The sequence below is a fragment of the Ahaetulla prasina genome, chromosome 1 (genome assembly GCF_028640845.1).
Source record: "Ahaetulla prasina isolate Xishuangbanna chromosome 1, ASM2864084v1, whole genome shotgun sequence".
NCBI classification, from domain to species: Eukaryota; Metazoa; Chordata; class Lepidosauria; order Squamata; family Colubridae; genus Ahaetulla; species Ahaetulla prasina.
Window position 1 is genome coordinate 72304938 of NC_080539.1, and position 25026 is coordinate 72329963.

Genomic DNA, 25026 nt, shown 5'->3' on the forward strand with positions numbered 1-25026 from the left:
TCATAGTCAACTCCATAGAATACTTTCCAGGACTTCCTAATCCTAAAACACCTTTCAATAGAACTATTAGATGATAGCTGGCCACATTCCAGTGATGCATTTCAGTGGGAATTAAGACATAAATAACAGGTAGAAATAACTTATCTATCTTAAATATCTTAAACATCCCCAGTTTAAGTTAAGAGTTAAGAGATGGGGATGACTGAAAGTTGTATGCGAAGAGGAACCAATTAGTGCTGGAATTCGGAAAAGAAGTTGATTCTGTTCTCTCTCTCTCTTTTTTTAATTTGCATTTATACCCCACCCTTCTCCGAAGACTCAGGGCAGTTTACACTATGTTAGCAATAGTCTTCATCCTATTTGTATATTTATACAAAGTCAACTTATTGCCCCCAACAATCTGGATCCTCATTTTACCTACCTTATAAAGGATGGAAGGCTGAGTCAACCTTGGGCCTGGTGGGACTAGAACCTGCAGTAATTGCAAGCAGCTTTGTTAATAATAGACTGCATTAGCCTGTTGAGCCACCAGAGGCCTCTTCAGGAAATTCATTGGCACTATGAGTTAGCCTAGAAATCTGATGGGGAGTAGAGATATGACAAACTCCCAGGTAGTGCATTTCCAAATTCTAAAAGCACCTATACCTGAAAGTGGCAAATGCATCCAGGTACCTCATACAGAAGTGGAAAAATTGATGTTACTCACTGTAACGTGAAACAATTGCTCTTTTTGGTGTATTCTGTTTCCAGGGTGCAAACAGCTCCAGACAGATTCAGTGGTATGGCCATCACAGAACTCTGCTATGCAAAAAAGACAAACATAAAGTGCCCACACTTGAAAATATTTGTTCTAACTAAGCCGCTATGGAACAGTGCTTTCAGGTAAACAAATATTTCTTCTCCCTGGAGTAGGGTAAGCATTCTAAAGGTTTAGCTACAGCTATCAAAGAAGTAAAGTAGTACATATTTAACCAAGAAAAAGCTTGAGAAAGGGACTGTCTTAAAAGGCAAAATGAAGAAAGGAATGATCCAGGATTCTGTTTCTGCATTTCTGTTGATTTAGTCCAGGGGTCTCCAACCTTGGCCGCTTTAAGACTTGTGGACTTCAACTTCCAGAATTCCTCAGCCAGCCATGCTGGCTGGGGAATTCTGAGAGTTGAAGTCCAAAAGTCTTAAAGCGGCCAAGGTTGGAGACCTCTGATAGACACAGTGTAAAATGCAAGGATTTCTTTGTGATCATGTTCACTCTTCTTGCTTGATGGATCAAGGTCATTATTCTAAGAGAGCCTATGTAGGTGCTTCTATGAAAGTTTTACGGTGAAAGTTTACAGTGAGTTTTAATCAGTGTCATTTATAATTACCATTTAAGCTCAGTTTCTATGCACCTACAGCATGGGTAGTTTATAGTCTGTTACCCTTTATAACTGTACTAGGGTACACATCATTTTAAGTTTTATTTTAGCAAAAATGCAGTTTATTTCTAAAACTAAGTCAACAAAAATAGTATAAAGTATTTTCAAGTAAATATATTTAATGACCTTGTTCATGCAGAAGTCATTGGGTGAAGGATATAAAAATGGTGGAGAAACAAATTCAAGCAGAATTTTTTAAAAAAAGAACGATGACACTATTGACTGACTTTTTGATATTACACTTATTCCATTTCTCATGGAGAAAATCTATCAATGTGATTGTTAGGAGTAGAAAAAGTAGAAAACTTGATGGCATATAATCAATCAAGAATTCCATTTTGTGTGTTTTTTTTCTCTTTCATTGCCATTACCTTGAGGGTATCTTTCTTGTCCTGGTAAAAACACAAAGTTTGCCTCATCAGAACTGTATGAAATGTGTTCCAGGAGCGACTGTTTGCCTGAAAGAACAAAAATCCAAGGTCAGATCTAAAACAAAGATTGACCAGTTACAAAGCACTGAAAAAAAAATGAGTTATGATCTGTCCTGGCACTTATAGCCTTCACAGCATTCCCACAGACATGTAATCATAATTTGGGTGTTGGCTACCATCATATATTTATGATGGTTGTAGCATCCCACGGTGACTTTCCCAGCTGGCCTCCAACAGGCAGAGTCAATGGTGGAAGCTGGATTCACTCAATCACCATGTGATTCACTGAAGAATTACAGTGATTCGCTTAGTAACCATGGCAAAAAATATAAAATCAGGAGCTTAGCAATGGAAATTGTGGTCATAAATTGAGGACTACCTATAAACTCTTTCTTAAAACATGGACCAAGAAAAACAACTAATGTCCAAAAGCTCCTTCAGGGCACCAAAAACTACATAATTGGCACCAAGTAAATAAAGTATGGGTGACTCCTTGGTAATAATTTCTCCCTCCGTGACTGGCTTGAATCAAACTAGTTTTTAAATTTATTTTAGTGGACAAACTGTAGATTATACCTGTTTTGAAAACTCAGATCATTTATTACTTTAGCTCAGAGGTCTTCAAACTTGGCAGCTTTAAGACTTGTGGACTTCAACTCCCAGAATTCTCCAGCCAGCTATGCTGGGAGTTGAAGTTCACAAGTCTTAAAGCTGCCAAGTTTGAAGGCCTCTGCCATCTCACTGAAAAAAAATTGGACCTGTATCAATGTTAATTACTGACAACATACCACCATAGCACTAGATGGGATTGTTTCAGTGCGGCAATTTATTGTTGACCAGTAGTTGTTTGGATCTGTAGACAAGCATTAGCATCTGTAGACAAGCATTAGCCAGACGTAAAAAGAAATTAACATATTTCTCCTCTTTCTATATAAGTACCTTTCTGCCCCCTGCCTGCAACAGGTTCTTTCTTTCCAGAGGTCCTTCCATCATCTGAAGTTCCAATTTACTTGGAAGAGTCTAGAAAAAGACATGCGATAATATAAAGTCTCCTGAAAACATTAATAAAAACAACCAATCTCTTGCAAAGGAATGCATGGCATTTTTGTATCACTTTCCCCAAAACGTAGCCAAGGGTGGGAGAATGTTTTGTTGCCAACTTTTGCTTTGTTTTAGCAAATTACAGGTCCCAAAAGTGCTTTATCAGGAGGTAACTGGACTTCTTTGTTTTTCTTAGAAGACTTTTTGCTTTCATCCAAGAAGCTTCTTCAGCTCTGACTGGATGGTGAGGAATGGAAGGATTTATATTCCTTGCAGACAGCTGGTCATTTGCATCCTTTTAGAGGATTGTTGAAGCACTTGGAGGTTTATCTGTATCCTCAGGGTCACCTTAGTAATGATAACCATTAGCACTACTAATGGTTATTTAGCCTCATTAGCACTACTCAGGTGACCCCACACCATTCCCCACAATCCTATCAGAGCTGAAGAACCTTCGGGGATGAGAAGGGAAACGTCTTCAAAGAAAAACAAGGAAGTCCAGTTGCCTCCTGAAAAAGCACCTTTGGGACAACCATAGCCTGGATGGCTGAGAATGTCTACAGACTTTTAACTACACAAATCCCAGATGTGCTTGTCTACCATCGCTATTCTCTTCCAGCTGCATGGAATTGGCCAAACTGATTGATGTTGATGAGTATCACACTCACACACACCTGCAGGGCTCAGTATTGATAGCAAGCCAGGGGTGAAATCCAGCAGGTTCTGACAGGTTCTGGAGAACCAGTAGCGGAAATTTTGAGTAGTTCAGAGAACTGGCAAATACCACCTCTGGTTGGCCCCAGAGTGGGGTGGGAATGGAGATTTTGCAATATCCTTCCCCCAGGAATGGGGAGGGAATGGGGATTTTACAGTATCCTTCCCCTGCCACACCCAGCAAGCCACACCCACAGAACCGGTAGTAAAAAAAAATGGATTTCACTACTGTAGCAAGCTACATGAAAAAGTGTGAGTTTTGCATTACTGGGAAGATAAAGCTATTGATTCTTTTGGGGACATTTGAAAAAGAACCGCAAAAATTTAGATGTTAGATAAAATGAAATTTCTAATACAATTTTTCCTATCCCTCCCCTTGAAAGACAATCATTCTAACCTTGCTAACACTTTTGCTTTCTTCTTGGAATTTCTGTTGATCCGCTGGATATATTTTTTGCAGTGACAATTCTCCGGGTGAAGCTGCTGTCTCTTTATTTAGCTCCTGGCAAGAAGATATGTCTACTTTGCTGCACTGATTTGGTCGATTTTTCCTTTTGTCAGTCCCAAGACTGGCCCTTCTTCCTCCTTCCGAACTCTGTAACATTTCAGCAGAAGTGGGAAGCTTGAATTTGGCTATCAACCAATTATCTGCAGATGTCAGGAGAAGTTTTCCACCTGAACTGCCCAGACTTTGTTCTTGGTCCATCTTCCTTCCTGGGTCATCGGGGACATCTGACCCTTTTTTATGCTTCTCCATATTATTCCATATGGCCTGCAGTTCTTCTTCCTCTTCTTCAAACATCTCATGAGCAGGATGACGAACTTCCACTGCCATGCCTTGCAACTTGGTTCCTTTAGTTACCTCTGCCCATGGAGTCAAATTAAAAGGGCAGAGTTCTGGGTTACTCAGAGTGTCTTCCTCACAGCCCAACTCACAATCAAGCTTAGAAGGTTTGGTGGGGGATTTATGTCCTAAGTGCAGAAATGAAGGTGGGTGTCTTGAAATGCTTTCTTCAGAGCACTGGGTGTTTTCTTTTTCTGATGTCTCATTCACTAAAGGATCTTTAATTCTGGTTAGATGAGAAACTAAGTCAGGGTTGCTTGTAGATTCAGCAGAGGAAGGCTTCAGTTTCAACCTCAAAGCTTCTTGAACTTTGGCTCTCTTATCATCTACATCTTTGACCTGCTTCTCTTTGCAGCTACCCAGTGAGGCAGTTAGTTTATCCCATTCCAAACCTATCTGCTCATGCAATACACTGGTATGAGAGGGCTTATTTTGCCTGAGATCAAAAAATTCATCACTGGAATTGTTTTGATTTGTAGGACGCAGCCTCACCTCTTCACTAGAAGCAACAGAATAAGTTTTCTGCCTGCCGTAGCTTGGGTTGAGGTTCACTTCTTCAAACCAAGTGCCTTTCTTGGACTTGGGGAGCTCATGAGAGACATCTTCTGCTCTCATGGGCTTTGAATGCATTGCTCGCTGTCCTCTTATGGTTTCCTTTACTAGGCCAATACTGGTTTCGTGCATTTTTGTCTCTTCTGTACTCCTTTGGGCCACTTGGTTCACCTGCTTTGCTCCCTTCTTTTCTGCTGTCTCTTCCTTTGTTACCTTGACAATATCATGGACATTTCTAAGAGCACTGAGGTCCTTGGGAAGTTCCAGGCTCAAAACAGATCCCAGGGAAAGATGCTGACATGCGTTCATCTTTTCTGTGGAGGAGTGGTGGCTATGGAGACTTGTGTTTTGTTTCAGGAATATGCTGTTTCCAGATGTTTCTCTAGGTAAGTCACATTCCGCATCAATAGCCCATTCTAGTGGATTCTTCACATAATCCATCAGCTCTCTTTGTGGTAAGGACAACACCTGCAGGATTTGCACCCTCTGGGTGCATCTAGGTGGCCAAGTGTTACTCGTACTATGCTTCCCTTCTTGCAAAGTGAACTGCTGAATATCTCCTGCCATTGCTTTGGTTTTTCCCTTTGGGCTTTTTGGGGAGCAGCTGGAACTAATTTTGGGGAAGGTATGAGAGGCTGCTTTGCTCCATTCTACCCTGGAAAATGGGAAAGAAGGAACTTTGGGAGGCACTTGCTTAACAGATCCTGATACGAAGGCTGAATTTCCAAAGTCAGGGTCCTGATTTCTACATCCATCTTTCTCCTTTACACGTAGATAGGTGCTCACCTGTAAAACATGATAAGAAAAGTGAAGAACGTCCTCCGAACTGCATGAAGCTGCTGGAGTCTAAGCCAAATATTTAGGATAGTACAGTAGCAAACTTTGCATTCATAAGATCTTATTTAAAAGCATGCACTGACACATGCTTTCTTCTGCCAAATGTTTATTCACTCTTTATTTGAAAGACCCGTTCATGCAACCCCCCCCCCTAAATGGACAATGCACTCCAGGTTTATTAAAGTTCTTTCCAACTGAAACTCTAGCTATTCTAGTTTACTTCATTTTATTATTCCAGGCTTTTCAGGAAGGGAGGCAATGTTAGTCTGAACTTAAATGTAGAGGAATCTAAACTAAACGCATCTCAAAGCATTTCAGTATAGAATGATGTACTACCCATTCTTAATTCATTTCAACATTCAGACTATCAGCTTAATATTAAAAATATCTCTAATGGGTTAAGTTAAAAGTGATCAGTTGAAAGAGGCCATTTCCCAAAAATAAAATATTTCCTCCTGTTCATAACTTAGTTCAAAATTCAGCATACCACAGTACTCATTTCTTATTTCTTTTTCCTTTGCAAATCGATTTACTCCTTCATAGTGGGATCTAAATTACATGCTGTCCTCGTCCTAGTCTATCTTCCATGAATTTGTGAGTCTGCACAGGTGGCACCAGTCCAGCATCTTCAATTGTTATACAGAACAGAGAACCTTCATAAATCTAGAGACTAACAGCAGAAACTGTGCAGGCTTCCATTCTGTCCTTTGGTCAATGATTGAAGATGCAAGATGTGGAGGAGAACAAATACAGCACTGGATAAAATACAACATATTTAAGAGCCATGATGGCCCAGTGGTTAGAATGCAGTATTGCTGATTCTGCTCACACTGGCAGTTCAATTCCTCTGATCCTGACCGGCTCAAGATTGACTCAGCCTTTCATCCTTCCAAGGTCAGTAAAATGAGCAGCCAGATTGTTGTTGGTGGTAATATGCTGACTCTGTAAACTGCTTAAAGAGGGCTGTAAAGCACTGTGAAGCAGCATCTAAGTCTAAATGCTATCGCTATTTAAAGTTGGGAGCAGTTTTCATAGGACATATTAGGATATAAGATGGAAACGCTAATGCAGCTGTAATGTATTCACACCTTCATACATTGTACCCTTGCTAAAGGAGCCTGCCTGATTCCTAACATGGATGTGATAACTGTAAATCAACACAGGAGTTAACGATGAGGAGTAGCAATGAGCTAGTTAGTTAAGGTCCTTGCAACATGCAGCCATGAGCTCTAACATGCATCCCTGTTCCTCACTCCCTCATTCCTACATCACAGCAATTTTACCTCTTTTGCATGCTGATGGTACAGCCTTTTCTTTCTCTTTAAACTACCCAAAGTATTTTCTAAAAGTCCCTGGCAACGTTTCCAAAACGTTTTACAGGCTGAGGGTTTAATTTCAGAGAGCTGGATATTAGGAAAGAAACAAAAATGGAAAGTGAAGGAGTTGTAAGGACAAGCTACAACAGCCAGCAGAGAAATGAAGGTGCAGAAAATCAGTTGGAGCCACATAAAATGATTGTGCTAGATGTATGTATGGCAGCTGTTTATGTAAGAAGCAGAAAACAAAACTAGCATCCTTGATCCATACTGCATAATATACTATTGCTTAGTTATGACCTTCCAAATTTTCCACTGATGTTAGGTGCTCCCCTACTTGACATTCTTAGTTTGGCATTTCCTCATATTAGAAATTCTTGCCTCCCATTGCTCCAGAACAGCATGTCTCTCTCGGATTGAGAAACTTTTAAGATGTGTGGGCTTCAACTCCCAAAATTCATGCTGGTTAGGGAATTCTGGGAGTTGAAGTCCCCACATCTTAAAAGTTGCCAAAGTTGAGAAACCCTGCTCTAGTGTTGCACTTATTGAATTTGGCAATTAAGCATATATATCTCTTTGGCAAGGAACTGCTTTAACGCCTTACCTTGTGTGAAGTCTCTTGTCCTACAGTTGGTGAAGGTACAGTCTGGCTTCCTGCAGCTTTTTTCTCCCCTTCCTTTTCAATGTTCAGGATCAAGCTCACGGTGCTACCCAAACTGCCAGGAGATGCTTGTGGCACAAGTAACACTGGGGTTTCTGAGGGTTCTAGAACGAGGGTTCCCTTAGGGACATCCACCTCAAAGGGTAAACCACTTCCTGATTCTTCCAAGCTCTGTTTGTGCCCTGGAAGAACATGGAGTGCAATTGCAGTGGAGATTGGTTCATTCTGTTGTTTATGGTAATCTCCTGCTGAACATTTCATTGACACCTTGGAGTTCAGGATACCATCTGTTTCAGCCACATCAGCTCTAGAATCAAGTTCAATCTAGGGAGTAAGAAAACACAATAAATAAGCCGCAGTGGGTAATTTGCTAATTTTCTTCCTTCAGCTTTGCAGCAATGCAAAGAAATGCATTGTTATTTCTTCTGAACTGGGATCTACCATATTCCTTCTTGACTGTATGGGCTTTTCTGTACTATTAACTGGACATTAGATCATGACCTATTCAGAAAATTAGAGGTCGTCTGGGGAAAGGACAGTATTGGTTCCTCATTCTATATTGTGGTTGATTCACACAAGGAGGCAGAAGACCAGCTGGGCAAGTCTGCTGCAAATTTGGAGATACTGCACTCAAGTGAACAAGTGCCTTATATATGAAACTAGGATATTTGCCTCAATCTCCTGTGATAGAATTTTTCACAAGGAAAAAAACAAACAAACACCCAGCAACTGAAAATCTATTCTTATGGTAAGTATTTTAGCTAAATATAATTTATTTTTTATTTATTTTTATTTATTTTATTTTGTCAAACATGTATTTTATGACAGATACAGGTGTAAACATAATTATAAATACATGAAAAGGATACGAATAAAAGAAAAAATTAGGACAGGGATGGTAGGCACACTGGTGCACTTATACATGCCCCCTACAGACCTCTTAGGTATGGTGTGAGGTCTACAGTAGACAGTCTAAGGTAAAAATTTTGGGGATTTGGGGAAGAAACCACAGAGTCAGGTAGTGCATTCCAGGCATTGACAACTCTATTACTGAAGTCGTATTTTCTACAGTCTAGTTTGGATCGGTTTACCATGAGTTTGTATCTATTGTGTGCTCTTGTATTGTTTTGGTTGAAGCTGAAGTATTCATTGGCTAGTAAGACATTGTAGCAGATGATTTTATGTACTATGCTTAGGTCGAATAATAGGAATGGAGATCACATAGAAATGTTCCACTGCTGTATTAATTCTTGGACAGTTTTAATCTGGATGTGCAAAAATATACTTAAAATAAGCATAGCAAATCTTAAAATGGGGAAATTCCAACACTGGTAGAAAATAGCAAATAAATATAGGGTTTGGTTGTTGTTATTCTTATTATTGGAAAGGAATCAGACTAAGAAATGGGAATATGGGAGCCAAGATGATGGTTATTTAAAAATCTTAATATAGTCATAAATATACTTCTTCAATGATATTTTGACAACTTCTCAGTCCAGGTCTCAAGCCTCCAATGGCGCTATCCAAGGCTGGTCCAGGTAGCTTTCTTCCTTGAAAAAGAAACCTTATCTCCTTCCAAGTCTTAACAAGTGCAGGCAAGCTGAGGGCCTGAAGAAAAGGTAAGAAGATCTATAGTCCTCCCCATTTCTTAAAGAGACCAGAATAAATTAAGCTGCAAGGGGAAGAAGGCAATAACATGGGATCCTGGTGATTAGCTCCTGCACATTTTCTACAGCAGCAATTTTTAAAAGGATGCAAGCACAGCCATGAGACGTAGAATATCCATATTCTATTTTTAGTAACAAAATGTTGACAGAGCTAGGTATATCCTTTGGGCAGATGTCCTCATCTTTATCAAAATAGAATGGACTGGTACTTTGTAAGTCCTAGAATGAAAGGTTGTTGCCAAAGCAACAGAATTGGGTTATTTAAGAATCCTGAGCCCTGCTGGTGCTACATTTGACTTTCTTCATAATTCCAGATGCATACTGCATAGGTTAATTCACTGCACACTATGAGATCATTATACTGATCCAAACACAAGCCCATGTAGATGGGGGAATATTCTAAATCCAAATTGTTCTCTTGTTATCTCACCCCTTTGCTTAGATAGGTGCTTTGATTGGCAGAGCCCATCAAAAGGAATATTGAATCAGAACATGCATTTTGGCGAACAATAAATTGCTGGTCTAGACAATGTTTTTGCACTTTTCAGGAGCACTTTTATGCCACCATTGTTTTCACTGTCAGGGTTCTCAGAAGTTTGAAGGTGATCCATCTTTGCTTTTGCCAATGTGAAAGGCTCAGGACAAGAAGTGAAAATTGTTTCCTCGTCTTGAGCTGTTCTCTGTCCTCATGGGTAAGCCGTCAGTGGATGGCATGGACAACAATCAGATACATTAACTGCAGATTCAATATCGATGGCAGAATTCACAAATGCAAATAATGCGTGAATACTTCTTTAATTCAGACGCATAACCATCCAGAGATACAAACCAGAGAAAAAAATAATAAAGTTAAATAATAAGGAATCGTCCCCCTTGGTTGCACAATACCGTCTTTCTCTTTTCCCCAGCCCATGAATAAAAGTTCCTATTTGTAACAAAGACACACTAGAGGCATACTAACTTGGAGGTACTGAGGCATGTTTAGAGTGCTGTCCTGAGTCTCTCGCTCATCATTCTTGTTTCCAGGGTCCTTCGGGGAACACTGTGCTTGATATCGTACCATCACCCATCCCAGCATGTTCTGTAGCTCCTCCATTCGCTCCTTTATCTAAAGGCAGAACAAGTGTGAAAGTGGGGGGGGGGGGAAGCCCACCTGAAATGCCGTATTACAATATCTCTGAAACTATTTCCATTCTCTTAAATATTGGTTTCCATATTCTTAAGGCTGTCAGGTAGGTTAATAGATTTGTATCTCTCCTTTTTCATTCAAAGAGTTTAACTATTATATCCTACTTAGTTGTCCAGTTACCTCAATAAGGCCTGCCAAGAGAACCTCTCATTTTGTCACAAAAACCCTCTGGTGTCTTATCGATGAACAACTATTGGTAGTTCAAGGATAACTGAGAAAGTTTTGTGGACCACAGAGAGCTTTATCAGAAAAATGGAACTGATGTTTCGTATATTTTATGCATTAAATTATTAGAGAAAGCAAACAAGATTATCACAACCCTTTGGACTCACCTCAAATGTTCTCAAGATAGAAACCCGCTCTTTCATCTTTTGCAGTCCTCTTGCACTTGTTTTAGCAGACAAGAGTCTGCTTAGCTTTAGCAGAGTTTTAGCTTACAGTTAATCTCCCTTTTCCTTCTAATTGAAATTAGCCTTTCAGTATTTCCTGTAATGTTGCTCCTTGTTCTCAGCAGCTATTCTTTGTGTGATATTCTTTAGTTGCTTCTCATTTTAGATTCTTCTATGTGAGTCTATTCCCAAACTGTTCCTCTAGTGCTACTCCCCTGATTTTCTGTTGCTGTTTTCCCTTGCAATCTGATATGTGACCAACTCCGAAACTTGTCCATTTGCTTACCTTTCAAACCCTTGAATTAGTTTCACTCTACCAATAGAAGAGAATATTTGTAGCTCAGGGTTGAATTGTGGGGTCCTTGGTGGTCTCTGAACTTGGTTATCGCCAAGGATCCCATAGCTTCACTCTGTCTCTTCCCAAAATATGCTCTCAATATTAAAAACGAATAAATCTTTGATATCCTTGATCCAAATCATTGCTCTGAAACCATTCCTTTCTTCTACTTCTCCAAAACAGGCTATAGGAAAACTTGAACTTTCTTAAGAACTCAAAGCAATTAAAATCTATTTGAAATTTAGCATGTTAATCCAGTGCAATAACGATTATAAATCATTAAAACACTGAGGGTTATGATTACATTTGTCTGCTTGTGCCATGGACTGTGTTTACTGCTTTCACTTCTGTAAAGGGCAACATATATTTACAGAATTGAATTTTATCTCTCATGTTAAGGTCTAGGTTTAAATGATAGGTGTGTCTATCCCACCCCATGTGTGCTGCATTTAACCACAGTTTCTCCTCACTGGCTCAAAATAAGAGAAATTGAGATAATTTTTATAATTGATACCATAATGTTATTTTCTGATCATTTTTAGTAATAACTAAATGAATAACTCACTCATAAGATCATGTTACTGGACTTCTCTAAATCAGCGATAGCAAATACTGTAAGTGCTCTAAACAATACTATGAGTTTTTTTAAAAAAAAGTATAAAGTATTTGCTCACTGGATTTCTTTATGTGAAAAAATGTTTCCAAGGGTGTGAATTGGATATAATCTATAATTACATATTATCTCTCTTTCCCCAGGTCTTTAACCCAACTGTACCTGTGAATACATGCTATCTAACTGAAAAGCATTTGCTACTGGATGAAGCTAATGCCCAGGAGGGGGCTGTTTAATGGTGCAAAAGATATCCTAATTAAGAGCAGCCCTGAGACATCTATTAAAACCATTATCTACAGAAAGCCTTTAGCTGATCTGAGCCACTAATTCATAAAGACATGCATATTTGAAAAGCTACCACAATCATCTTCTGGGCTTAAATACCGATTCCTAAATTACCTAAATGATAACCCCATTGACAACCTGTGGGATATTTATATCCCTTTCACACTTACCGTTTTACTCAAATAATGCTCTTCAGCTATCAGCTCCCACCCCGATGCTGCCAACTCTTCAAACTCCTTGAATTTAGCCTCCATACTATCCTTCAGATTCTCCCAGGGGGCTTCTGAAAAACCCTGGGCATTCAGATTGTCTGAGAAAATTTGTGCCCGGGTGTCCTCTGTCCAAGAGCTAGAAAATCAAGGGTGAGAGGACAGCTGTGAATGCAACCAGAAGAAACAGGTCTTCATACCTGCCTAAATATAGCCAATTTAACTCTCCATTGCAAAAGCGGAGAGAAGGTAGACTAAAACCAAAAGGTAGATTTCTGGATGATGTTAGAATAATGGCAGCAACAATAACAAAAACCCTCAGTGATTTTGTGCACCAAAATTTGTCTGCTGAATGAGGAAATCTGGAAGTAAAAGGGATAGGTTTAGTGGACATGAAATGCTGCATGTTTAATGCAATCCTGGTACTCAAAATATACTCTTAGGCTCAGAAGGTGCTTATGGGCAACTTATTCCTTAATTCTAAATGTGTATCTTTTACACCAAGGTTTGATTGATGGGTCTTCAGCCTTTAATTAAAAAAATAAAATGCACCAGACCGATCTCAAGCCCACCCATCCTTGTTGTACGCTACCAACAAACCCACAGACTATTCACCTGAACTCAGGGGTGAAATGCTCCTGTTTCGGACCGGATCAGCTGATCCAGTAGCGATGGCAGTGGGTGGTTTGGAGAACTGGTAGCAAAATTCCTCCCCCCCCACCCATGCCCAGCTGAGCCACGTGATCGTTAGAGCCTTTTTTTCCTAACTTTTAAAAGCATTTTTCTACAACCTCTTCGGCCAGAGAGCTTGTAAAAAAATGCTATTAAAAGGCTCTGACGATCCCAGCTGAGTTGCCTGATCATCAGAGGCTTTTTTTTTTTACTTTTAAAAGCATTTTTTCTATAACCTCTTCACCCGGATAGGTTGTAAAAAATGCTTTTAAAAGTAAAAAAAAAAAAAAAAGATCGCACACCACAGCTGATCACCCCCGGCGCTGTTCTACTTACCACATGTCTCCTTTTGCTGTGCACTGCATGTGTGCACCTCACATTTGGTGTGTGGTACGCACTGTGCAGCGAACCGGTAGTAAACCGGTTCAGATTTCACCACTGCCTGAACTGCAGGCAGAACGTTAGCTATTAGGAGCCAAGAATCGCACTGGATGTCTATTCTACATCTTGGTCACTAGATGGCAGAATTTCTCCACCTATAGTTCATAATTAAGATAGCAAACACTTCCCTCAATCCTTTTAAAACCATCAAATCACCTTCAAGCTGTGCTGGACACCTACTGACTTACATGGACATTTCCATTCAGTATTCTTGGCAAGACATGGAAACCCTTTCCATTACCTTGTCTCAAAGTCTACTCAGGAAATATTAGACATGTAAAAACAATGTCAGCTGCTTCTCCCACTATTGTTTAAAAGTTAGCAAGGAACTCACACGTAGGTCAGCATAGTTGACAACACTAAAATATTTGTATGCGTATTTTGTTTCAATAAAGGTGTATAAAGCAAGGAAATCTGTAGCCAATGGCAACTTTCCAGTATGTTTGTCAACTGTGACAATTTACATTCAGATTGCACGCAATTCAATATCAAGGAATACTTGCTGTAGAGAACTGTGCCTAGGACTGAAATAGATTTAAGAAGCTAATTGAATTGTCTTCAAAACAAAAACATGTCACAGGTGTGATTAGTAACAAAACAGTCTGGAGGCTAAGGAAAGTTTATTTTTTTAAAGTAAAAGGACTATTTCCTGATTCTGATATTAAAATGTCAAGCCCTCCCCAAGATTTCTCTAGGAGCAAGACACATTCTTGCTGAAGTATAAAAAGTACAAAGGAAATAAGACTAGCTAGACAGCTATATGGTGTCTCTCTCTCTCTTTCTCTATATGGAGAAATGGAGAAACCTGCTTTTAGAGGCAGAAAGCAGTCCCAGTCTTTCTTAATAGCCTCTAACACAGGGATCTCCAACCTTGGTCCCTTTAAGACTTGTGGACTTCAACTCCCAGAATCCCTCAGCCAGCAAAGCTGGCTGAGGAATTCTGGGAGCTGAAGTCCACAAGTCTTAACGTTGCTGACCCCTGCTCTAGCAGACTGGGCCTCCAGTGCCCATTAAGAAAGATTGAACCAGCCGATTCACAAACAAAACACCTTTACCTTCAAATGATGGCATTAAAATTTGCATTTCCCCACCCAAATTCTAAGGACAGGAGGTGAACATTTAGGACAATAACAGGATTAACCCACCACCATTAGAATAGGAAAAGACACCAGGCTCACTACATTGCACAATCCCCTGAAGCATTTCAAACACAAAGCCCCAGAAACCTATAAAGATCCATCCGCTCATTTAGCCATTTGGTCAGCTGCCCCAGAACCACATGCTGTGGGTGGTTCTGCTCATCAGCAAACAGAATCCTTCTTTCTAATAAGCCTCCATTTTATTTCCCTTGCCTTTCTGCCGGCTTGGAACTGAACCAGATAGATTTTTCTTCCAACGAAATGTCGGTATGCTGCCTGAAAAACAATCTTTTTTGTTTTTGTAATTTAAGACAGTTCTTAATTCTGGGCATCTTGCATCCAGTGGTGGGTTGCTACCAGTTCACCCCAGTTTGGGCGAGCCAGTAGCGGCGATGGTGAGAGTGAACCAGTTCGTTTCAACTGTCAGCTGGGCCCTCCTGCCTACCCCTGCATTATACCTATATTTGTTCATTTTTAGCCCAGCTGATAGGCGCGGCAGAGCGGATTGCCATGCCTCAGCTGTTCTGAAATGCAATGTGCTTGCACAGAGCGCAAGTCTGGTGTGCATGCGAGCAAAACAAGCAAAGTGCAAGCAAAGCACATGCATGAAGTGAACCGGTGGTAACACCCATTGAAACCCACCACTGCTTGCATCCCAAGATTTTAAGGAGAATAAGAGAAAGAGAAAGTAACTTACATAATGGCCAGATAGCCTTTAAAGAATTGCCATAAACGAACAGTCTGATGTCCATGAATTGAATTTTCTAGCACCAGTTTTTGAAGATCTTTCCAAGCCTCTAATATTTCAAGAATTGGTTTGGAGTCATCAGATACCTGAACCAGGTGAGTAACTGCTCTTTCCACTTCCTCTATATTTCCCTCCAGCTGAGACATATCACTCTATGGGACACAGAACAACAATTCACAGTAGTGAAGACACTTTCTTAGTTCCTTCCAGATAGCAAATTCTTGTTCTATCTCAGAAAGGATAGGTTTCTTGCTATTGATTTTTTGGGGTGGGGAAAGCTAAAAAAAAAAAAGCACAGATGGTCAGAACCAATAAACATCATATCTCTTTAAAAAGTACTGCTCAAAATTATAGTCAAACTTAAACTTGTGAGATAATCTTCTGTGATTTGCAATGGTAACTAGGTAGAATAGATTTTTTTTAAAAAAAGCTATGTATAATGTCTTCTTTAAGATCTATAGTCCCCACATCTGCTATGAGATACTGAAACTTATTTGGGGGAGTGGCTACTGAGCCCAGCAACTTTGTGGACATTGGGCTAATTGTTGCTGCATTTACATCTGTGCAAACAGGAGAAGCACTTCACACCACTTAACCCTTGGAATATGTTCAACTATTTCCAACTATTAACCCCCAAATCTGCAACCTACAAAGTCCAGGAATGCATTTAAGCATCCAGTAAGTGTCATTTGGGACATTCTGACTACAGCAAAATATATTTGTTCTTATATACCAGAGCCAATCTAATTCTAAATCCCAGGACATTCCTCACCCACATACATTTGAGATGAGCCCAAGGCCAAACTCGTAAAAACAAACAACCAGAATGAGCTAAACAAGAAAAGTTAGCTCTCATTGCAGACAAGATTAACAGGCGATGGAATGGTTCCCAACAGAACAGTTATTAAACAATTTCCTTACCTCATTCCTGGATTTTTACAAGGGATGCAGATAATATTACCCTCCATTTGTAACTCTTCCATTTCTTACCAGTTCCTCCATTTATATTATACAAATGGAAGCATAAAGGAGGAAAACATAGAATAGTTGTACAGTGCATTTCAATTAATTTTAATTTTAAAAACCAGTGCCATCTAAAAACTTTCCAAAGTGGGGAAAACCAACACAATTTCAACATCCTTCAAAGTCAGAACCAAAGCTCTGGATCTCACCTCTATCTCTTCTTGCCTTTTCTGAATGCCCTGCACATCAAACAGATCCATCTCAGTTTTTACTGAGGTAAAACTCCTCTCTGCTTGAATTAGGTCCTGAGCCAGTGTTTCTGCTCTCTCCCCGATTGTTTCAATCTGTGAGGTAACCCAGCTCAGCTAAGAAGAAAAAGAACAAACATGAAGCCCTATATTTCTTCACAGGATGTTATATAGAGCTGTAGTGGCACAGTAGTTAGAATGCAATAGTGCAGGCTAACTCTGCTGACTGCCAGGTGTTCGATCCTGGCCTGCTCAAGGTTGATTCAGCTTTCCATCCTTCTGAGGTCAGTAAAACGAGGACCCAGATTGTTGGGGGCAATATGCTGACTCTGTAAACTGCTTAGAAAGGGCTGTAAAGCATTATGAAATGGTATAGAAGTCTAAGTGCTATTGCTATCTGTTTAATACACAAAATTGCACTTGTCTAGATGAAGAACTCTTTGGTTTACCCCAGACTGAATTCTAGGTTTCTGAATTTGTCTCATCCTTCCATCATTTAAGAACATTTTCTGTCCAAGCAGATTTTACAATGTTTGCCGCCCCTTTAAAATGGCTGTATGTTGGTCTTAATTTGCACCCTACTGCAGATTTGTTAATACGAAAACCAGGATATTCATACTGGCTGTTTTTCTTCAGACAAAATATTGATTTATGCATTTTTGACATGTGCCACCTTCCCTTACGATTCTTAGATTTGCAGACCCATTTGTTGAAGGATTTCATAGTATCCACTGTAGTGCTAGTTTGGGCCATTTACACGTTTAATCCAATATATTTGAAGATTTACTTCTGAGAAATTCCCATAATTTCTATATGGATGGGATGAAAGTGTGTGAAAAGCCATGTAGGGACAGTGTGAAAAGGCATGAGACAGAATGTAATGTAAACAGAGTCTCAGTAATATAAGAACATCTGGGAGGAAATGTAAGGAGCAACTCATTTACTTTGGGGAACTCATCACAGGTGAAGGACATGATTTACATGCAAATGGATCTCAGGTTCAGTCCCCAGGATCTCTAAATCTCGGAAAAATTCTCCTTGAATTCTTCAGTGCTCTGACTGTGAAGCACTGTTGACAGTCTGAGTAGACAATGCAGAATTCAATGGACCATAGCAATCTCATGTGATATAAATCAGCCTCCCTTAAACACCTTTCAAGATTTTATGAAAGTGCAACTCTGTATGAAGAGTTGCACTGGATTAAAGCAAGCCAACAATGTGACAACATGAAAAAGATTCTGTATTGCTGGTATAGACGTATCTTTAATAGATAGTCAGGAAAAACTACTGATTGGTATATCTCAGATTCTTGTTTCAATATCAGAAACATTATCACAACAAGCAATGAGTTGGGCCAGAGTAAAAACTATAGATGTTCTCTCTCTAGTCCAGGGGTCTCCAATCTTGCCAGCTTTAAGCCTGGAGGACTTCAACTCCCAGAATTCAGCAAAGCTGGCTGGGGAATTCTGGGAGTTGAAGTCCTCCAGGCTTAAAGCTGGCAAGGTTGGAGACCCCTGGACTAGAGAGAGAACATCTATAGTTTTTAGTCTAACCATTAGAGAAGCATGCTGATATGTGGCACCTCTTAGCTTTCTCTTACCCCAATTTCCTCATCTTTCATGACCTGAGGAAAGTACTCCAGGCTCTCGGTTTCAGTTGCCGCCTTCAAGGCCTGCTCTCGTTCCTTCACCACATTGTTCAGCATTTCCACTGCTTCTTGTAATTCCTTTAGTGGTCTACTCATGTCCTTGCTGTTCCCCTGTTGAGCACTTTGGGCTAAGACAAGGTGCAACGTTTCTGGGGAACCGAACTGGTTTGGTGCACCCTGAAAGCAAAATAAGTATACAAGCAATATTGGTATTAAAATACATAGATCATTGTATTAATTATCATAGAAATTTTGGAAAGAAATTAACATTATTTCAATTCTACAAAGGAGGGATTTAAAACAGAAAGATAGTAAGACTTAATCCCGCTCAATAAATCATTTGTTATTTAAACTGCCAGTCAAGATGTTTGTGTGTTTTTCTGTTCTTCTGGCCTTAGAGTTACATATCTCCTTAAATGAGACCCAGTTTTGTGTAGTGGTCAGGGCATCAGGCTAGAAATTAGAAGATCCAGCACAAAGCCAGCTGGGTGGCCTTGGGCCAGTCACTCTCTCTTAGCTCTAGGTATCAGGCAATGGCAAACCACTTCTGAAAAATCTTGCCAAGAAAACTTCAGGGACTTGCCCAGGCAATCTCCAAGAATCTCACATGATTGAGTGGAACAAGAAAAATATTTCCTTAATTAGAATGGATAAAGAAGTGACCAATCTATGTTTCTTCATCTAAATATCATATATAGGTTGATTCAGCCTTCCATCCTTCTGAAGTTGGTAAAATGAGGACTCAGATTGTTGGGGGCAATATGCTGATTCTGTAAACTGCTTAGAGAGGGCTGTAAAGCACTGTGAAGCGATATAGAAGTCTAAGTTCTATTGCTATTGCTTTATTTATTTATTTATTTATTTATTTATTTATTTATTTTGTCACAACAATATATGTAAGTATCATACAAAAAGATTATATAGTATATAAACATATATATGAGTAAATATTAGGAGGTATAAGCATATATATATATAGGAAGAAGAAAAGAAAAACAATAGGACAGGAACGGTAGGCACGTTTGTGCTCTTACTGCCTATATATCTTCAAAAGGAGGACTATCTTGAGGCTCTAACTTGTGCTAGAATGATGTACAATGCTACAGCACCAGCTGTTCATTGAAATATCCATTGAAAAAATTGAAAGTGTGATGTCCTCTCTTAAAGAAACAAATAAGAACTTTACTAGTAAGTTTAGAGGAATAAAAGATTCAATGGATATATTCCAAACATGTTTTGATACTATTACAGATAAAATTCATATAAGAGGAAACATGGTTTCCCAGTTAGTCAAACAATTTCTAAAGCTGCTATAAGAACTTAGAAAAAGCTAATAAAATACTAAAAACCAGGGTAAGAATCTGGAAGCACAGTGACATAGAAAAAACACAAACAGTTTTAGCATCGCTAAAGATAGGGAAAAAAGGATGTTAATAAAGGAGCCTTTATTGAGACTTTAATTGTGAAACATCTGATTTTTAATTAGATTCTGATGAAAATACTTAAACACAAAGAGCTTATATAGGTAGTCCTTGACTTTCGACCACAATCGAGCCCAACATTTCTGTCGCTAAGCGAGACAGTTGTTAAGTGAATTTTGACCCATTTTATGACCTTTCTTGTCAGAGTTGTTATGTGGATCACTGCAGTTGTTCAGTTAATAACACGTTTGTTATGTGAATCTAGCTTCCCTATTGACTTTGCTTGTCAGAAGGTTGCAAAAGTAGATCACAAGACTGCAGGACACTGCAACCGTCATCAATATGAACCAGTTGCCAAGCATCCAAATTTTGATCATGGGACCCTGGGGATGCTTCAACAGTTGTTAAGTGTGAAAAACAGTCATAAGTCAAAATCAAATCTGGGTAAGTCATCAGGAGCAGAGATTTATTTTTCTGAGCTTTCGGACTCATGCTGGATCCCATCTTCAGGAATTTCTCTCTATTAGAGTATGTCAGAAATCACATTTTTCAGTGCTGTTGTAATTTTGAATAGTCACTAAATGAACCATTATAAATTGAGGACTATCTGTATAGGCTCCTGATAAGGTCAGGGAAAAATCTTCTATTTCATGGACTACAGTGAGGCCATATGTTACTATCCTTATTGGGACTTATGATATATTTAGTCAGATCCTCCTTATTGGGGTTCAAATCCAGGAATGAACTCATACAACATTGCATTTTATATGACTGCGCTGTGATTAGCATCATGCAGGATATCTAAAAATAGATCTGGTTACATATGCCTGATAAATCTCAATATGGATGAAACTGGTAACACACTGTCCCCAGATAATCAATCCATATTTATTTATTTAGCCAATGAATCAATCTATATAGCAACCCATCTCAACGATGACTGAAATCATAACTGAAAACTTCACACAAAATATATGCTATGTAAAAAAATAGAGACGTTTTCATGAGAAATTTCATGCGCAGGGACAGGATATTATACTATCCATATTACTCCTGTCTTTCTCAGCTTTAAGATGGGTGGATTTCAACTCCCAAAATTCTCCAGCCAGCCTTACTGCTCTACTCTTAAGGTAAGCTTAAGGTAAGAAAGTAAAATCTTTCCAGATTATTTTTCCAAATGAATTTTCCAGCAAACTGGTTAGAGAAATAACAATTTTAATATTATGCTAATATACATATCCAGTGATATGTATGATTTGCATTTGTTATCCAAATATCATGAAAAAGTTCAAAGTCACAGAATAAATTTTATAAACTCCATTTAAATCCTGCTCCATTTAAATCTCATGAAAAAAAATGCTCTAGATTTAAATTTATATCAAACAGTTTATTTTATAGTCATAAATGGTAAATTTTGCTTCCTGGGTTTTTGCCTTTGTAGGTAATTCAGAAACTGGTATATTTAACATGTTTGGTTGTTAGGTAAGTATGGAATTCTCATTCTAATGTATTAAATGGGTTAGCATTCAATAGCATTCCAACTCTTTTATTCTGTATGAGCATGTTACATGAACGCTATGGGGAAATCCAAACTTGAAAATAGCAAGATAATCCTTTCATAAGGACTTGGACAGGATTTGGAGATTATATCTTAAACCAAGTAATTGGAGTAATAACTAATTGTTGATCAATGAGCTTTCCCTTCCCATGAAAAGCAGAATCATTGGATATTCGTTTAAAACTGAAGTCTACACAGGGGCTAATAACTTTAAGTGCTTGAGAATCTCCTTAGTACCAGAAGATTTTTCATGCTATTTACAAAAATTACAAGCCTGGCATTGGTTCTTATGATGTGGTCTTTCATAGTGATTCTCTTTAGGACAAAATTTGCTTCACATATTCATTTTGTTTTGGAAGACTTACTGTTTTTCTTGATGCTCATTTTCTTTTGAATTATATGCTAGCATATAATGCTGGCATATAATTCAATGGGTACTGAAGAAAATGGGTACTGAATGCTTTTATGATCACACAACAGAGTCTATGACAATGATTCAATGGTACTAATTCTCTATCAGTTATAAAATGACATAAAAAACTCATCTCATCTCTCTTTTTATATTCAGATAAGCATTTGATCCCTAATGTCTATGGAGCTTCTCAATCATCCAAATCATGGCTGAAGAAGCTTCTTGGATGAGAAGCATCCATTGCCTTTTGAAAAAAAGCACCTTTGGGATTTTATTCATAATTGGAAGAATTAATTAGAGATGTGAGCTGCATATATAGTATTAGTTGATATGTCTTACTTCATATTTCTTTGCTACTGTGTGTAAATAAACTGATTTAAATATCAATGGCATATAAAAATTAACAGTAACAAGACATCCATACACAGAATTATTTTGCAATATATGAAGGTTAGAAGCCTTTGAGTTTTCTTTCTATTTTTTTTATATAAAAATGATAAAAAGCTAGATCCCTACTCTTCATCTATATCAAGCATTATCTTACAATAAGGGCAACAGCTAATTTATAGAAGCAGTAATAATAAACAATCTTGTAAAAAAAACCTATCTTAACATTAAAAAGTAAAGATTGTTACCTGTTTAAATAAATAAAATAACAAAGCAGTAACAAAATAGATTGTAAATATTTGCAAGTAATAGATGATAAAAGTAATTGGTAAACATTTAAAATAAAAGTTTCTTCAATCAGTGGGAAATGAGGCACTGTGACAGATTTAAATTTGGAGATTACTGCAAAGACAGGGTACTGCTACACAAAAGACTTCCCTTGGATTTATTTACTAGATATGCTCACAAAACATTAACCACAATGTGGTTCACATCAATTTATCAATCAGCCTAAAATTGATATCAACCATATTTTTAAATGCCAGTTCTTTCTCATGAACTTCAAGAAATATTTCAGTAAACAGCCGAGCAGATTAATGTGACAGTTCATCTAGTATCAGTTGTTGCAGTTAGTGGATTAGAGCCAATGCTTTCACAATTGGAGATGATCAGAACTAAAATGAGGTTAAAATTCAGCTATAAAAAGTCTTTACCAATTGTAATTTAGTTGCCATATTTCTCTTGAGATTTAATAAATCCTGAAAAAAAGAATAACAACTACTCTTGGTCACCAAATGATCTGTTTAGAGACAATATACCATCCCAGAACCAAGTGATATCCAAGCAAGAACTGAAATCCTGACCCTTAATAGCAAAAGCCTTATTTTGGTGAGTTAACTCTGAACTGAGATATCAGATGACATCCTGCTGTCCAAACAAAATAATAAAGAGAAGTTTCTCATAATATATGCTTCCCACTGACTGGAAGGTATTGAGATCACATTTCTGTCATAGAGAAGAGGGGGACTGACCTATTGTCCATAGCACCTCAGAGCAAGATAAGAAGTAACAGATGGAAGCTGATGAAAGAGAGGTTCAACCTAATTTCCTATCAGTGAGAACAATTAATGAGTGGAATGGTTTGCCTTCAAAAGTTTTGGGTGCTCCATCACTGGAGGTTTTTAAGAAGAGATTTGACAGCCATTGGTCTGCAATGGAATAGGGTCTTCTGCTTCAGCAGGGATTTGGACTAGAAAAACTCAAAAGTCCTTTCAACTCTTGTTATTCCATTATTGTGTAATTCATTTCTCCTCCTTTTCTTTGCTTCTCACCTTTATTTGGCTTTTTTGGTTTAGCGTCTGATCCATCTGGACGTTCTGTAAGAACTCCATTAAAATCAGGGAGTCGTGTAAATCGGATGCTTGGCGCTGGAGGGCTTCCTGTACACCGACCAGCCTGGTGAGAAAATGTAAACTATTTAGCAATATAAGGCACAGAGAAATTTACTCTGCTTTATCAAGCAGAAACAACAGGTTAGCTCAGGAGACAAACCTCTAGCAACAAGAAAGACCTTATTAAACAGCCCTATTTCTTTAAGTCAACTTTTCTTGCTTAGCTGTCTTTTAAATTTAGGGCTCCCTGAAGAAATGCGGTCCCTTTGTATTACCTTCTGAAACGCCCAGCTGTTATATTACTTTCGCCCAGAAAGCACTACAGTATTTTGATCCTTAGGAACTTACTTTTCCTTTACTCGTTTCATTTTTCTCTGAATCATCGCAGCTGCTGTGTGTTCCGAGGAGGACACCATCTGCATTTCTTCCTGCAGAGTGTGAATCTTAGCAGCCCATGCTCCAGCTTTGTTCTTCAAGGTGCCAACTTTTTGCAGATCTCTCTGGAGGTCATCAAGGTTCTTTGTTGCTCTTGGCTCAGAGAGCAAGCCTGCCACAGTTTCTAGCCAACACTCAGCTGCTTCTAGCTCCCCAACCAGCTGCAAAGCCTGCAAAGAGAAAGGAAAAATATACATGAGCTACATCGAGCCCATGATATATAGCACCCGAATAGCCTTTTTTGGAGGAGAAAAGAGTTCACACAAATCCCCAGGGTCAACTTTCTAACAGTAGGAAAAATTGTGTAGGAACACTCCACCAAAAAGAAGCAAAGCCAGATGCTTGTAAAAAAATTTTTCAGAGCAAATGAACCACTTGGAGAGAGAACAAAAATGGAAGTTATCTTGGGATTAGAACTTGCAATGAGTAAGATACAAGTTTTAGAACTGACTTGTTTTCTTAATTCCCATTTCCCATTCTACCAGAGCTCATCCGGTAGTGTTTGTCCCAATTTAATATGGTACATTCCCCTGCTTCCATTTCCACATCCAGGATTGAAGGGGAAATGTAATGTATCTTTAAGAATTGTGGAGGGAAAACTGAGCGGGAAAAAGCACGTTGCTGATTGGATGAAGCCTCTGGCTAAACTGTATATAAAGAGAGGATTTTCCCAGCCCGGGTTGCTGGGTTCACCATATAGTAAAGAGCTGTTGTCACTATCCTGGTCTCCTGCCTCGTTATTGCCCGAATTTAACACTGGCGACGAGGATGGGATCTCGAGGCTAAGAGAGCCAGGAAAAAAGCTGAAGTCACCAGGAAGACGCGAACCCAGCAAACAAGGGGCGGAAAGCAGCGATGTCCAGCTACACACCGCCAGCGCCATTCGACCCAGCTAAGGAGAAATGGGGGTCATACATGGCTCGTTTCGAGTGTTTCCTCGAAGCGAACGAACTCCAAGGAGTCTCAGACAACAGGAAGCGAGCGTATTTCCTGAGCCACTGCGGTCCAGAGGTTTTCGACACCGCAGAATCGTTGGCGGAGCCAACGCCGGTACAATCGGTGCCGT

The 25026-nt window shown here is 38.9% G+C and overlaps 1 protein-coding gene and 2 long non-coding RNA genes across 8 annotated transcripts in view; 2 read left to right on the top strand and 1 right to left on the bottom strand.

Moving 5' to 3' along the window:
- The window catches only part of LOC131201901 (uncharacterized), an 83737-nt gene that overhangs the window by 13668 nt on the left and 45043 nt on the right, over nt 1–25026 (bottom strand). For 4 of the 6 annotated variants that reach the window (XM_058190646.1, XM_058190563.1, XM_058190308.1 and 1 more), the window contains 13 exons: nt 23874–24130; nt 23466–23589; nt 18309–18533; nt 16670–16825; nt 15447–15649; nt 12459–12636; nt 10437–10583; nt 7752–8132; nt 7115–7234; nt 3996–5780; nt 2783–2863; nt 1784–1870; nt 707–801 (listed from right to left, as the gene is read on the bottom strand). In XM_058190646.1, the coding sequence (XP_058046629.1) occupies nt 707–801; nt 1784–1870; nt 2783–2863; nt 3996–5780; nt 7115–7234; nt 7752–8132; nt 10437–10583; nt 12459–12636; nt 15447–15649; nt 16670–16825; nt 18309–18533; nt 23466–23589; nt 23874–24130 (3839 nt within the window). The remainder of the gene's footprint in view (nt 1–706; nt 802–1783; nt 1871–2782; nt 2864–3995; nt 5781–7114; nt 7235–7751; nt 8133–10436; nt 10584–12458; nt 12637–15446; nt 15650–16669; nt 16826–18308; nt 18534–23465; nt 23590–23873; nt 24131–25026) is intronic. The other 2 variants (XM_058190400.1, XM_058190483.1) reach the window with 2 other exon arrangements.
- Nucleotides 759–12447, top strand: LOC131203344 (uncharacterized). Its single transcript, XR_009156353.1, has 4 exons — nt 759–882; nt 6375–6725; nt 8197–9427; nt 12147–12447. It is a non-coding gene; the product is annotated as an uncharacterized LOC131203344 (long non-coding RNA).
- The window catches only part of LOC131203419 (uncharacterized), a 28129-nt gene continuing 24027 nt past the window's right edge, over nt 20925–25026 (top strand). The window contains exons 1-2 of the long non-coding RNA XR_009156385.1: nt 20925–22049; nt 23490–23592. This is a non-coding gene — a long non-coding RNA (uncharacterized LOC131203419). The remainder of the gene's footprint in view (nt 22050–23489; nt 23593–25026) is intronic.